The sequence below is a fragment of the Bidens hawaiensis genome, unplaced genomic scaffold, assembly GCF_021521415.1.
Source record: "Bidens hawaiensis isolate Kalapana, Puna unplaced genomic scaffold, B.hawaiensis_p1.1 tig00002759_1, whole genome shotgun sequence".
In the NCBI taxonomy this organism is placed as follows: domain Eukaryota; kingdom Viridiplantae; phylum Streptophyta; class Magnoliopsida; order Asterales; family Asteraceae; genus Bidens; species Bidens hawaiensis.
In genome coordinates, this window is record NW_027491149.1 from 989,074 (window position 1) to 1,004,932 (window position 15,859).

A 15,859-nucleotide genomic window follows, 5' to 3' on the forward strand; every position below is an offset into this window, starting at 1 on the left:
TCCACAAATACTTATTCTCACACCCGAGGGTTACCCCAAAGAGGACCCCTCTGTCCCTTTCTGAGGGGTAAGTTGACGGTGCTGTTCATTTTGTAGGTGGAAGAACCCAGATCCAAGAAAACCATCGGTGAAATAGTATAATCACACCCGAGGAAAGTAGATCGTCTACCAGTGAGTCGATCCACGCTTCTTCATACGTGATGCGTGATGGCCAAGAAGCATTGTTGTAGAACTCACTAGGCGAGAGTCGAGCGGCGGGATAGAGACTAGCGATTAATCTTATTAGTATTTATATGTAATTTTTCAAATATAATTAATCAAATATTAGAAATAAAATTTTCAGTTTTGACGTATTTTGACAAAATAATGATTACTGGCACCGACTAGCGATTAATTGTGATTAATTGATGCATTAACGCGATTTTTACAACCTTGCCATGAAAAGATGGAAGTATACTTTGAATGATGAATGTTTTTATATGATTATCCTAATATTGCTAAAAGATTTAATGCGTCCACTCCACGCCATACCATGGGTTTAAAGTTGGTTTACGCCACCAACGTTGATGGTTTTAAAATGAATTGTGGGTGAAGGTATTTGACTGAGTAAAGTCAAACTGCTGGACTTTAGAGTTTGGTTTTAGATGTTAATCAAGTCATTCGCTGCTAACAGGGGTCTGGTTAAAGACATTCGGGTATTTTCAAGATTTGCTTGACGGGTTTCACTAATTTTGACTTCAATTGCATAATTGGGTATCCAGGAAATAGTAAAAGTACAGATACAAGGATAGATATAAACATACAATGCATTTTTTCATATACATTATATACATACATATGTTGCTCAACTTTATTTGTACTTTTATTATTTAAAACTAACGCAAATGGGAACAAAACCAAAACATGCATTAACACTAATTGTCATTATTAACTTCATCTAAAAACACAAAAAGCAGAGCTGTAGCAAAATGAGGTGCACATGCTTCAATGTTACAATCAGTGTCACATATGAACCTCAACAAATAACAACAAATCCCTCATGCAAGTATGACAATCAGCGCCACAAATTTAAAACAAAACAACTATTTCATACTCAGCCTGTTTCGGCTGAACAAAGTATTACCCCGAAAAGTCAAATTCAAAGTCAACTGGTCAGACGCCTTAAATCCCTGAGCAGTCATCAACCCAAGCATCCTCTCCGCATCCTGCCTAAACCCACCCTTCAGAAGCAACTCTATAACCTTTTCAAACTCCCTGTGAGTTAACTTATCCTTACTCGCCTCAATAACCGTTAAAGTTTGAAGGGTCTTCTTTTCTTCACGCGCCTGAACATACATCTCCAATAAACTTACACGAACATTAAGCGAAGGCAAAACACCTTTTTCACTAAACTTTAATAATAAATCTTCCGCTTCATCAATTAATTGCAATTTCGAGAGCCAAGCAATAAGCACCGAGTACGTTTCAAGCCCGAGCTCGGCCCCATCTTTTTCAAGCTCGATTAAAAGCTCCAACGCTTTATCCAGCCAATTCTTTTTAGCATACGCCGATATCATATTAGCAACACACTTGTCATCGGGTTTGAATCCGAGTTTAATAATCTCGTCGAAGTGTTTTCTCGCATCATACACACCATCAGTTTGACTTCGACTATACGCCTCGACAAGACACGTGTTCGACTCGAGACCCTGTTGATAACCCGCAAACTCCATCATGTTGACAACTCGGCCGGCTGAACCCGGGTCTCCGATTTGCGAGTACGACTTGATCAATGCTAGAAACAGGTCTTCAGACGGTTTGACATTTGAATTCAGACCTTTTAATAATGACTCGGCGGTTTTTGGGTCACCGGCGTTAATATAAGCCATGATCATTGATGAGTAGACTTTAACGTCCGGCTTGAAGCCTTCGGCTTTTAAGTTTTCAAATTCTTCTTTTGCAAGGTCTAAGTTGCCGGATTTGCTGTACATGTGGACCATAGTGGCTTTTGTTAGAATGTCGGGTGTGATGCCATTTTTCTTCATTTTTTCAATTATTCTTTCCGCTTCTGGTAATTGGTTGTTTTTCGCATGTGCATCGACTAGTTGGAAGTAATCGCGTACGTTAGCTTGAAAGGATGTTTCATCAAGTATAAGTTCTGCAACCTGTAAAATTTGGTCAGACTGTCAATGACCACAAAGATTATACATATCCGATAAACACGATGAACCAAATCATAAGCAGGTAGATTGGGTCGAGTAATTAGGTTTCGGGTAAATGAATGTTTGAGTTTCAGGTAAACTGAACTACATTGTTCGATATTAGGTTGATATAAAACAAAAGTCGATTAACTTGAATAAAGTATAATAAACCGATTGATTCGATTAACCCGAATAAAGTTCCTATTATAGTTAGGGTGTAAACGAACCCAGAGCTACTCAAGATCGACTCCTTAAAAGCTCAAACTGAGCCAAGCTTAAAAAACCTTGAATTTGAAAAAAATCTCAGTTCGACTACGCCCCTAATTATCTAGAATTTTTATAAATTAGAGGTTATTCTTTTGGAACTTATTTCAGCTTTTAACCGATTAAAACTGAAAAACAAAATTTATTAACAAATCTAAAAGAAAAGGACAACTTAAAAAAAGTTTGCTGTTATCAATTTATTAACCCGAACCAGCCGAATGCGATATGAATCAGTTGTCAGACACAATGTCATACAAAAAAACCCAAATAGCCCAACCCGAACTACCCAAAACCCGATCATCACAAAATACCCAACCCCAATTTTGAAGAATTTTAACCAACACAATGACACATGCATAAAGCACCACCAAAAGTCCCCAAAAGCGTTATCAAAATCACCTCCAACACTTTTAAAACCAAATTTTAAACCCAAACTAACACCATCTAATACTTGGCAATTATAATAACTTGCATAATCTCTAAGTTTAACAAGAATGCTTAGTATAAGAAATACATATAAACGAGACAAAAAGTCAATACCTTGATGTACATTTGATGATTCTGTGCTTTCAATCTATCAAGAAGTGCAACCCAGTCAACCCTGCTAGGTTGCAGTAGCTCAATCCATTCAGCAATCAAAGCGGACGGATCTTCATCCGCTTGCAATGACATTATCTTCTCTGTAACCATCTTGCATTTCCCAGTTATTGGTTTCGGTTCTTGAGACCAAACAGATTCACCCGCTTCCTGGATCTGTTCAGCCACTTCAGCCCACTTCGGTTTCGAAAGATCAAGACCATAAATATTATACTTTATCTTCCCACTCCGTTTAGGCAAGGAAACTATCCCATCAACGTCTTCACCCTCGGTCTTATTATCACCATCAAAACCTTCACCAGTTCGAGACTCCACTTCAGTGTCTTTCCTCATCCTCGCCAACGACTCATAAAACTCACTATCCTCCAACTTCTCACGCGCCCACTTAAACCGAAGCTCTCTCAACATATCACCTCGAATCCCAATCTCACCCGCGAATCTGGTCATCTCTTTAACCTCTTCCGACTGAAGAAACCCCTTCATCTTCTCCTTCTTCTTCACCTTCTTCATGTCTTCCAACACGACACCGCTCACCTCCCGCACCGTCGTCCACAAATCCTCGCTAAAATCCCCCGACACCGACCCCGGTTCCACGCCAATAAAATGTTCAAGATTACCCCCTTCCATCTCCGACACAACCTTCTCCACAATAATCTGAAGCATGGCGTTAATCTCGGTCTTATCGGCTTCCGTATAGACAGCGGTAAGCTTCCCGCGCATAATCCACACAAACCTAGACAAGAACTCATTCATAACAGCTTCATCATCTTCTTCTGAAGATACATTAACAGATTCAACACCATTGGAAACAGTTTTCTGACCGGATTGGAAGAATCTATTGAAACCCAGATGAGGAATTGGATTTGGGAATGGGGATTTAGGGTTTTGAAACCCAGATGAAATGTGTCGATTGGTGCAGATTAGTGTGTAATTCCGTACAGTTTTGATACGATTATTAAGCTTTGATGCGTTGCTGACTGTGAGTCTGGATAACAGGTGCTTGAGATTCATTGTTTGGCTCTTGATATGATATAGAAGAAATGACAAATCAGAATCAAAGATATTAATAATAAGATGATTTCAGCACAAATTGTTACCTGAAAGCAGTCCGATTCGTCAAGTCCCAGATCACTGCACCATGGATGAGTGAAGAAGGCTTTTGTTTAGGGTTTATGCTTATGCGATTTGGACGGACAACTTATCGCAAATGTACATGGTTTACCCCTATGCTTTACACAATCACACATGAAACCCTCTATTATATTTTTAAGATACCAAATTATTTATTTTTAAACAATTTATTTTATTTTTAGTTTCAGTCGTCATAAAACAAAACCAAATAAATATATTTCGTACATCACTAACAGGTGGGTCGGCAACTTTAAGACAATACACCTAAAAATCTATTTGTTGGCGAAGATCCATTGTATATAGCAATTTCTATAACCATGTTTTGATAAACCATGCGAGGACTATATACTAGTTGCTTTATAAGTCAAACTAGCTTTAGAACTCATATGATAAACGAGAGGCTTAAAAAATACAATTAATTTATAGATATTAAATTTAAAAAATTAACTCATATTAGTTCACGAACTCGCCGGATTGTATTAAAAAGTCCATTAACTAGAATTAAACATCAATTGATGCAATTGACACTATAAATAGGACCCAAATCAACATTTAAACTTGCACCAATCTTCAATATCCTCTCTAACACTCTCTGTAACTCCGATTTGTTCATCAAAGTTACTTTTTCGGCGAGTCTTGTTCTCCATCACTTGGGCACCAAATCCAGTAAGTATTATATGATTTCGTATTAGTTTCAAGCGAATAACAAAACCCCTAACATAAATCGGACAAACAATCAATAGATTAAGAGTATTAGATCTAGGGTTTGAATGAAGAAGAAGATGAAGTTGAAAGTTAGTATATAATAATTAGTTTCTATCTTATAACATAAAAGTTAGATTGGTCCAGTGGATGTGTATGTTAACTGTGGTCATGAGGACCCGGGTTCGATCCATTTTATATTTTTTTAAAACCGTTTTTATTAAGTATAATAAATTATATATATAATTATAAATCATTTCAAAATCAATAAAATTATTTCTATGGTTAAATAGAAGTTGTTTTAAATCCCGTTAGCATTTTGTTCAAGAATTAACTTTTACAAGCCCGACAATACTCGTTAAAAACTCGTAGAATAATTATATAAATAAAATATATAATAACGTTGTAATTTTGTAAACCAACAAACATTCATAAAGCAATACCGGTAACGCAAAAATTCCGTAAATATTATTATAATCAATATTCATCTTATAAGTAATATTATAATAATTACTTGTTAAAATCCGCTAGACTTAATTATTAAAATACTTTAAAATGGGTAAAAGTATATATATAAACAATAATGCATGAGCCTTAAAACCAACATTTTATTTTCCATTACTTAGTTAGTAATTATCGTATTTATTATTTTAGCTCGTGAGATTCGAACTTTTGGTTTCATATAATGCGCTTTCGTTTCATTTTCAAGATTGTCATCCCAATTCAAATGTGAGTTTCTTACACCCCCTTTTTACCCTTTTTAACTATTTTGGGGGTAGCATATATATCCTATCAATAATTCAATTAGTTTATTCATTATTTACAAACTACAATTCGCTACATGGACTTGTGTGTTTACTTGTTACTTGCTACAAATTACTTGCTCATGGATTACTTCAAGATAGTATGATTATACGCCCCATTTGCGCTCAATACATTTGTTTTTATGAGTGAAAAGGGCCTCATATCCGAGTACGTTGGTGCACAATCCCAACTGGAAAGGACCTTACTTGTGCTTATCTGAGTACGCTGGTGCACAATCTCAGTTGGAAAGGACATTACTTGCTCATTTACACTTGTTCATGGAATTGTATGATTTTTATGTACGTATATCAAAACTTGTGTGAACTCACCAACTATTCATTTAGTTGACTTTATTTTATATATATGTTACAGGTACAATTATTAGAGGATGAAACGGAGAAGACACTAGAACTTAGGTTATATTAATAACTGGACACGTTGTTAATTGTTCTTGTATTTTCCTTGTATTTATTGTTACAAACTTGTGTACTTGATGTTTAAACTAATTAATGATAATATTGTCACTTAATAGTGTCACATGTGTTTTGGGCAATCTGTACGTCACACTCGGGCGTATTCCGCTTTAGCCGGGGTGTTACAGATGAGGACATGGTTTTACAAGTAAAACAATGGGTGGGGAGGTGAAGATATTTTATGAGAAAGTGTGGGTATTTAAACAATGTCTTAAGTTTCCAGTATAATGTCTAACAAATTTTAGCTAATCAAACGAATCATGTTTCTAATAAATTTTGTCAGGCTTGAATCGATATTGAATTCTAAATAATACAAGCCTAAGAAACTAATTTTTGGAAATAGTTGACGTTGGGTCCTTACCGGGTCGTCCACCGACACTCAATTACTTATTTTGCAATTTTTGCGATTCGAGCCTTATAAAATTAAGTTTATACATTGTCTCGACTACTTTAATATGTATTTTAATTTTTCGAGATTATTTAGCCCCTTTAATGATTTATTTACTTTTTGACTCGTTACCCGAGGTTATTCCACATCAGGCTCGTTACGTGGCGATTTTGCACTTTTTGTTGACTTTGAAACGTCTAGATCACTAATAAAGAAGATTTTTCTTATAATGACGAAATTTTATTGCTAATCGAGTTATATTAGTGAAAATTTTTGGCAAATGTCACAGTGATGAGCCTTAGGCCCATGGGCTTAAGGGTATATAAACCCCTTAAACCTCCCTAAAACCCTCATTCTTATCTTGTAGCCTCCATAAACTCTCAAAAACACACACAAACACCTTCCTTTATATCGGACTAAGATCCGAAGGAAAAGTCCTGAGCTCGTGGGTGTTAGAGCATCGTGACGAGCAAGACATACATCAAGACTAGATTGTGTTCGTGAAACCAGATCACCTAAGGTACGTTTTATAACGAAAAGCTAGTTCGTTTATGCATGGCTCGTTCGCCTCGTTTATACCAAAAAGAAACCCTTGGAAATCAATTCCTTTTGATTGATTGGGATTCATTAGCTAAAGACAAATCAAACGTGATGATCCTCATTGAAATTTGTTAACATTTGATAGGTTAATTAATCAAACAAAGAACCGGTTATAAACATCAATCAAATACACCATCAAAACTTAATGTTTAAGTGTTTAGTTGATTGGGGTTCAAAGGCACTGAGTATACGGGTCAATTGATGCCAAATTTGTGTTGTTTCATCGTGATTCATGGTTTAATCGCAAATCTGGTGCCTGTTGACTGTTTATGTTCTTATTAATTTGGACCTTGATTTTGACCTTGAAAATTTGAGTCAAAGATTGGATAACTACTGATGTTCACTAGTTATGGTAAGCGAATAGCTGGTCATTCATTGAACTGCCATAACAAATGAGTCACACTCGCGTGCTCTTGTAACAAATGAACCACTCATTCATCTCATAGGAGTCACGAATGGTATATTCATTCGTTACTCATTCGTCATGATAAGACAGGGAATCAAACCATTCGTTAGAAGTTACACCCGTATGCTCTTGTAACGAATGAACCTCCCATTCGTCTCAGGAAGTCACGAATGGTCTTATTCATTCGTTATTCATTCATTCGGCTCGATAAAACACGGATCAAATCATTCGTTATAACGAATGGAACCATTCGCCATAATGAATGAGGTGGCGAATGATGCGTACCCAGAATAAAATTATAATTTAAGTATTTAATGAAAATTTGGTTTTGATGAAATTTTAGTAATGGACCGTTAATGAAAATAAAATTTTTTCAAACTGACCTGGCAGCTCGACCCCATCCAAGGGCTCTGTCCCTTGGACCCTGCTAGGGGTTGCTGCCCCTAGACCCCCCTTCCAGGGGCGTTGCCCCTGGACCCTCGTTCGTTGAGGGCATAATTAAACTAGAAATATGATATGGGTAGTAATAGCATAATTGATACGTGTAATTGTTATACAGTTAGCCGTCCCCAGTTAAGGAAATGAGTTATCATTAACTCTGAAAGGAACTGAGCTCAGATGAGTTTCTAGCCCCATTTCCTTGTTATGTTTCCGAGGTTGTGTGCATACTCAATGTGATTAGCTAATACATTTACCTTAAGTGGTAAGTGTATGATATGTGATTCTTTTATGTATGATGTATGAATGATATATGAATGTTATAGGAAAGATTGAGAGTATGTATGAAAGTTTATACATATAAATATAAAGAAAGGTAAGGTATGGTTGTATGGAAAATAAGGGAACCAAACCTTAATAATATCCGAGGCAGAAGGAAACCGGGCCCTAATAATATCTGAGGCAGAAGGGAACATGGCCCTAATAATACTCGAGGAAGAAGGGAACCAGACCCTAATAATATCCGAGACAGAAATGGAACTGGGCCCTATTAATACTCGAGGAAGTAGGGCGAAATGCTTTTTAAAACATATAAGTGTGTAAGTAAAGTAAGATAAAATATAAAAGTACGAAAGTATGACAGTAACAATGAAGGTATATACTTATGTATGTACGAACGAAAGTAGAGAAAGTTAAGTATGTAGTATATGAACGTATTGTATGATGCCTGATTAACAAGAACTCACTCAACGTAGCTGACTTTTAGTATGCACACATGTGAATTGGCTAAGGCAGTTGGCTTGATCGAAGACACATGGCATTGGACTGGAGATACTGTCATTTTGAGAGGAATGTTATGTTGTCATATTTAATTACGTTTCTATTTTGAAAGACAAATTTGAATGATGTTAGGACAAGATTTGAAAGTTTATGTAATATATGGTTGACTTATTATACTCCGCGAAAATTTTTAATTAACTATGATATTTAGAACTGTGTTTATAAGTAAATCCAACACCAACGTAGGGCACCGGGACCGGGGCCTTACAGATTGTTAGTAAATATTTGGTGACATACAGTGAAACATCCTTCGCTAATCCATTAGTGATAAGTCATCGACGATCTATCGGTAATATCCATCACTATTCATTGTTGCATATTTGGTTGATGAATACATAGGTAATATGCATCCAACAATTTGTTGGCTATATTTTTTGTTGTATAATTTTTGAATTCTTTACCCAAATCCGGTTCTCATGGAAATTCACTAATGGGTTAAAAGATTAATTCCTTCATATTTTTCATCGTAATCTCTAAACAAGATAACATGACGCTAACATAATCTAAGGATCCCGTTTGCAATAGATGGCAATGCCTCTACACTCAGCGAATCCACATTATCATAATCAAAGGATCCCGTTTGTAATGGATAACATGCCTCTGCATTTCATGAATTCACACTAATTTAATCATGGATCTCTCTAGCAATGGATGGCAACGCCTTCACATCTCGTGAATCCGTCAAACATCCTTGGGCAAGGGCGTCTCAGCCATCGTCGTAGAAACATATTGGCTAACCTAAAACTTGTATACACACCTTTAATTAATTTATTTTAACCGAAATCGCTTAAAATCTTACTTAGGTGTGTCACACCCCAACCTATGGTGGAATATGGCGGGGCATAACGTTGATTGTTCGATAGATCAAAAGACACTAACATTAAGTGACAATAACTATTTATTTATTAATAATCACTCAAGTACACATTACAATAAATATAAAACAATTCAAATACAGTATGATATAATTATTACAAAACCTATAGCCAATCTAAGTTGTCTTATAGATTCTCTAGGTCTTCACTCATCAACCTGTAACACGCGTTAAAATAAATTTGATCAACATAAAGTTGAGTGAGCAAACACAATTTTAATTAATATAATAATATAAAAAGACAATTTTATTGCAGATGCGGTAAAGTAACAATTAATTTAACAAATGAGGTGTCTTTTGACCATGACTCTCGAACACGGTCAATGGTTACTCGGGCAAATATAAAAAGTATGTTTTTTCCTTGACACAAAGTAAAGTTACTCGGACAGTCGTATGATCATACTAATGTGGATGAGGATGAGTTGGCCCAACTGCTAAAGCGAACAAATAAACACATAGACAAGTAGCATATAAATAATTAATTGTGCAATACACATAACACATATAAATAGAGTTGCGGTGGAGGACTCGTTTAACATAACAGTTGAAATAGTGGCACACATGTTACCGAAAAAGGGGTGTGATCACTCACCTTTACAATTAAGCGAGCTAACCGAAGGGTCAAGTACACGAGAAAATAAACGAGTGCATAGGCCACGTGGGAATCCCGACAATAAGTCCTGTTTGACGCGTGTAAAAATGATTTTCCCATGAAAAGCAAAATGACGCACTTGACTCGTGAACCGATACCAATTAGCCAGGAATGGTTAGAACCACTCAAAGACACAACCAACTACAAAAACAATATTGAATTGAGGGTGTGTGTGTTGATATTGATGATGGGGAGAGAAGGCAACAACAACGATCGTTTATGGGTTTCGGTTTTGGGTCGGGGTATTTTATTTAATATAATAATAATAATAATCATATTACAGGAATGACCCCTTTAGAATGAGTTTCGGGCTTAAACGAACTTTTATATACTAAACCGGATTATAACGTATTATTATGACTAAAATATTAAGCTAATTTTATAAAATAAATCCTCGTTATTTCATAAATATTATTCTTGTGAAAGCCAAAAAACGAACAAATTATGCGTAAACGATCGAAATGTCATGAAACAAACTATGAATTAAACACATAATTATTTTACATATAATTTCACAATACTACTAGTTACAACTACGTGAACCACACGGTTCGACTAACTAGAAAACAAGATGATAGACAATAATCCAACACGGTTTCATAACAAGAATCACATTATTTTTCATTAGACAATAATTTTACAGTCAAAGCAATTACTATTTGTATATATATAAAAAAATCATGCGCTTTTCAAGTAGAACAAACATCTCACAAAGGAGCAAACAAAGTTGTCACAACATTCAAGAACAATCCTTAGCAAACAAAAACTTTTTAAATTGTGAACCACGTGGTTCAACAACAAATTTTTAGTCAAACACAATTCTTTTAACAAAAAAAATGAAAGCTCCTACCATCGAGAAATAAAAATATGATGATAAAAACAATTAAACTCGCATGAACCAGATGCGTAAATTTACACATCTAGCAAAAGAGCCTCTAAAATAATAGAGCAGACGATGAAAATCATACAATTACCATTCAACATTTAGATATTATGTCATAAATGAGATATAAACATTATCGCTTTAATTAACTACATCAACATTCAACATAACATATTATCCAAAGTATCACCGACAAGCGAATAAACCATACAATGAGGTATAAAACTTTGTACTATTGTGAATAAACAAATAACTTCTTCACAAAATTTGATATAACGAAACACCGTAACCAAGTTTAATTAATTTTCCTTTTCAAATTTTATAAACAAAATTCAGAATTTTTAAAGAAATATAAGACTTCAGTAATATTTGACAGCCCCCTCAATCTTTTTCGGAAGCACAAACCATTAAAAGCATATATAACAAACATTAACAACCAATAACACAATACCAAAAAGAAAAATAATTAAAGAAATATATATGATTGATTTCTTTTGAGAACCACTTTGAGTTTTAAGAACTCGAAAGAACTCAACGTAACAATTTTCTTTTTGAATTTTTTTACACATATGTAATACGTAAGTGTAAGTAATGTAAAGAAAATTATAGTATTTTTTACACACCGAATCAACTTATTACACATGTGTAACTAACATTTAAACTTGTGTACTCATCAAAAATCTGTATTCTCTCTCCTGATTTATTTTATAATCAGATTTATTCTCAGTCACATATTTCATACTCATTTAATTAAACGTGTGATCTATATTGAGTTCTTAAATTTCTTACAACTTATCAAGGTTCTCAAAATATTTCCTCCCATATATATATATATATATATATATATATATATATATATATATATATAACTTGCCTTCAAGCTTAAATTATTATAGTGTTATCTAAACACATAACTTATACCTTGACTATAAACACCATCAATTATACCTTCACATAAGAACAACACAATGAAAAAAAAATAGTTATAATTTTGACACGTACATTAACAAAAATCAATGAATTTAAATAAACCTCACTTAATATAGAAATGTTAGTGACGTGAGAACGCTCCAAACGTAAATACGATAAAGGCACTTATATATTAGCGGCGTATCCACCATGTCCTTATCATTTTTTACGTTCGTACCATTGCTCCATTAATCACATCTGATTCCAATTTATGTCACACAAACGTACACATTATGATTTCTATGCGAGGACGTGGGTAATTACGTATCGATCCATAACTACTTCATTCGTCGAATGGTCCGCATGATCCGTGCCATTGTGTGGGTTATCAAGACACTTAACTTATAACGAAATAAATACAAATCTTGACGTAAATAAATAATCAAAGAACTTTCAACAGTTTAAAATATCGTGACAAATGTCATAAATATGCGAAACCATTAATGAAAATAAAAGTAGATAACGTGAACCTTCAGGTTTAAAATGAGAATCTTGAAAAATAACATCATTCAACAAATCTTGAAATAACGTGAGGACTTTAAATAAAGAACGGGATTTAAATGAGATAATACAAGAACTAATTGTGATGGGTGAGATTGGGTAACATACGTGGGGTTTGCATAGTTGAGAGAACATAGATCAAATAACATAAGCAGTATACATGACTCCCATTAGTAAGCTATGATCATACATAGGTCCGTAGCCCCTGGTTTTAAATAAGCAGCAAATGCTTGGGTAACTGGTCATAGAGAGTCAGAGTACAAAATGCAGTATCTATTAGAAAACTATAACCAGAACCATGTTCGTAGTTCCAATTTTTATCAACCATCCCGGCTGTAGATTACCCGTAATAGACGCTAGATGAGAAACACTATGAAATTTGCGTATAAAACATAGATGTGGTATAGAGTAAAATGATGAAGATATGAGTATAATTCTGCTCAAAACTAATAATGAGGATAGATACTATAAATGAGTAACATTAAATCTTCAATATCATTAATAATAAAGTTGTTAGAATGCATAAATAAGAAAAATGAAATAAACAAAATAGATAGTCATGAGAAATGCGAGTCTTCATGTGGCTTGATCATCTAGTTGTGATTTGCTTGCACCATTTGGCCTTGAGTATCCTGATCTTCACAATCTTGATGGGTTGAGCTAGTTTGAGGTGGTATGACTTGAATGGGTTGAGCGTGTATGCGTTGCATAAATGGATCTTGATCGAAATGGGCTTGATAAACTTAGACTTGAGGATTGTTAGCCGGGTAATTTTGGGCTTGGTGGGCTTGGATTGGGTTATCGTGATGTAGGTAAACTTGTGTTGCATAGACGAGTTTGGGACACACATAGAGATAATGACCTGGATCACCACAATGATACCAAGCTCGGATGCTAGATTAGGGTTGTTTAAGGCGTAGCTTTCGTGTTTTTTGGTGGTAAATTGTTTATAAGTGCAAAAGTTTGGGTGGATGTGGATTTATTGACGCTAATGGTCGGGATTTGCATTATGAGGTTTGGAATTACGGCGGAAACTTCCTATGCAACTTGGGCTACCATCTTGCGGATGGAGTTTACAAAGGAACGAAGACTTTTGATGTGATGAGAATACATTCTACAATATACGAGAATATAAGGGAGAGGGATGAGTATATGAAATTTTGTGAAAACTTGAGGGTGTTAATTGTAAATTTTTTTAAAACTAAGACATGTTGAAAATTTAAATTTTATGAGATGAGTCTGAATAAGCGGTTGAAATCGTTGTAAAATCATGATGTATAATATATATATAAGTATGGGATTTTCATGAATCATCACGATATTCTCTACTTTTGAATAAATCAAAATATAAACGAACCAAAATCCGTATAACGTAAAAGTTAAAATTAATAGAAATCAGAAATGAGTGGTTCACATGAGAAGCGGGAAAACATCCATGAAATCACAAAGGGTTTTCATGTTCCAAATGGATACAAACGATTAAAATAATGTGAAATAGTTAAAATAAAAGAAGATATTAATAACTCGAGGAGTCGAAGTATTCGTGAATCACCATGGGTTTTCACGCACCAACCATAAAATAATTAAGAGGAAGATCGAGTTTAACCACGAATCACCATGATTTTAATCATATAAAAGGAGTGTAACTGTCACATTGGTTACGATTTTGAATAATAAATTCATTCCTTTAAGGAGAGAGGAGCAAAAATGGTGGGAATTCTTAAGAAATTTCTCATAAAAAAATTCTAAGGTTTTGAAAAAAATTTTGAGGGTGAGGCAAAGCCTCAGAGTTGTGCGTGCTTTATGTAATAGATATAATATAAATAGTATAAACAGTTATAAATTCAGTTACGAAACAATCAACAAGATAGACAATCAGGGTGCAAACACGTATAAGGCACACGTATAGGGGCCCTAAGCATGCTACTAGGTCCATACGTCTAACGACCTATCCTATGCCGGTGCGTAACGTTGATTGTTCAGTAGCTCAAAAGACACTAACATTAAGTGATAATAACTCTTTTATTTATTAGCAATTTCTCAAGAACATACTACAATATATATAAAAAATTCAAATACAATATGATTTAATTATTACAAAACCTAAAGCCAATCTAAGTTGTCTTGTAGATGCTCTAAGTCTTTGCTTATCAACCTGCAACAACAATAAAATAAATTTGATCAACGTAAAGTTGAGTGAGTAAACACAAGATTAATTACTATAATAATATAAAAAGATAATTCTGTTGCAGATGTGGTAAAGTAATAATTAATTTAACAAATGAGGTGTCTTTTGACCATGACTCTCGAACACGGTCAATGGTTACTCGGACTGCGTATAAATAAACAAATAGTGTGTCTTTTGGCCATGACTCTCGAACACGGTCAATGGTTACTCGGGCAAATATAAAAAGTATGTCTTTTCCCTTGACACGAAGTAAAGTTACTCGAACAGTCGTATGATCATACTAATGTGGATGAGGATGAGGTGACCCAACTGCCAAAGCAATAAACAAATAAACACATAGACAAGTAGCATATAAATAATTAACTGTGCAATACACATAACACATATAAATAGAGTTGCGGTGGAGGACTCGTTTAACATATATAGTTGAAATAGTGGTACACATGTTACCCCCAACATAAAAGATGAAAAAGGGGTGTGATCACTCACCTTTAAAATTAAGCGAGCTAACCGAAGGGTCGAAGTACACGAGAAAATAAACGGGTGCATAGGCCACGCTGGAATCCCGACAATAAGTCCTGGTTGACGGGTGTAAAAATGATTTTCCCACGAAAAGCAAAATGACGCACTTGACTCGTGAACCGATACCAATTAGCCTTAGGAATGGTTAGAATCACTCAAAGACACCACCAATTGCAAGAATCAAGATTGAATTGAAGGGACTGTGTCTTGAAATCGATGAGGGGGAGAGCAGGCAGTAACAACGCTCGTTTATGGGTTTCGGTTTTGGGTTGGGATATTTTATTTAATACAATAATGTTCTACAGGAATGACCCATTTAAATGAGTTCCAGACTTAAACGAACTTTTTAATACCAAACCAAATTATAAGGAATTATTGTGACTATAATACTAAGTCAATTCAATGGAATAAATACTTGTTATTTCATAAATATTATTCTTGTGAAAG

At 34.7% G+C, this 15,859-nt stretch overlaps 1 protein-coding gene across 1 annotated transcript; it reads right to left on the reverse strand.

Annotated features, from left to right (window-relative positions):
- Window positions 1–881: 881 nt before the first annotated feature.
- Window positions 882–4,052, reverse strand: LOC143621009 (uncharacterized). Its single transcript, XM_077092547.1, has 2 exons — window positions 2,985–4,052; window positions 882–2,144 (listed from the first exon to the last, which is right to left on the reverse strand). The coding sequence occupies exons 1-2, from the start codon at window positions 4,050–4,052 to the stop codon at window positions 1,083–1,085; spliced, it is 2,130 nt and encodes a 709-aa protein (XP_076948662.1). The 3' UTR covers window positions 882–1,082.
- Between the last annotated feature and the right edge of the window lie 11,807 nt (window positions 4,053–15,859).

Coding starts and splice junctions, on each gene's coding strand:
- LOC143621009 (XM_077092547.1), bottom strand. CDS start 4,052: ATGAATCTCAAGCACCTGTTATCCAGACTCACAGTCAGCAACGCATCA. Junction 2,145..2,984: donor ATCATCAAATGTACATCAAG/GTATTGACTTTT, acceptor CAAATTTTACAG/GTTGCAGAACTTATACTTGA.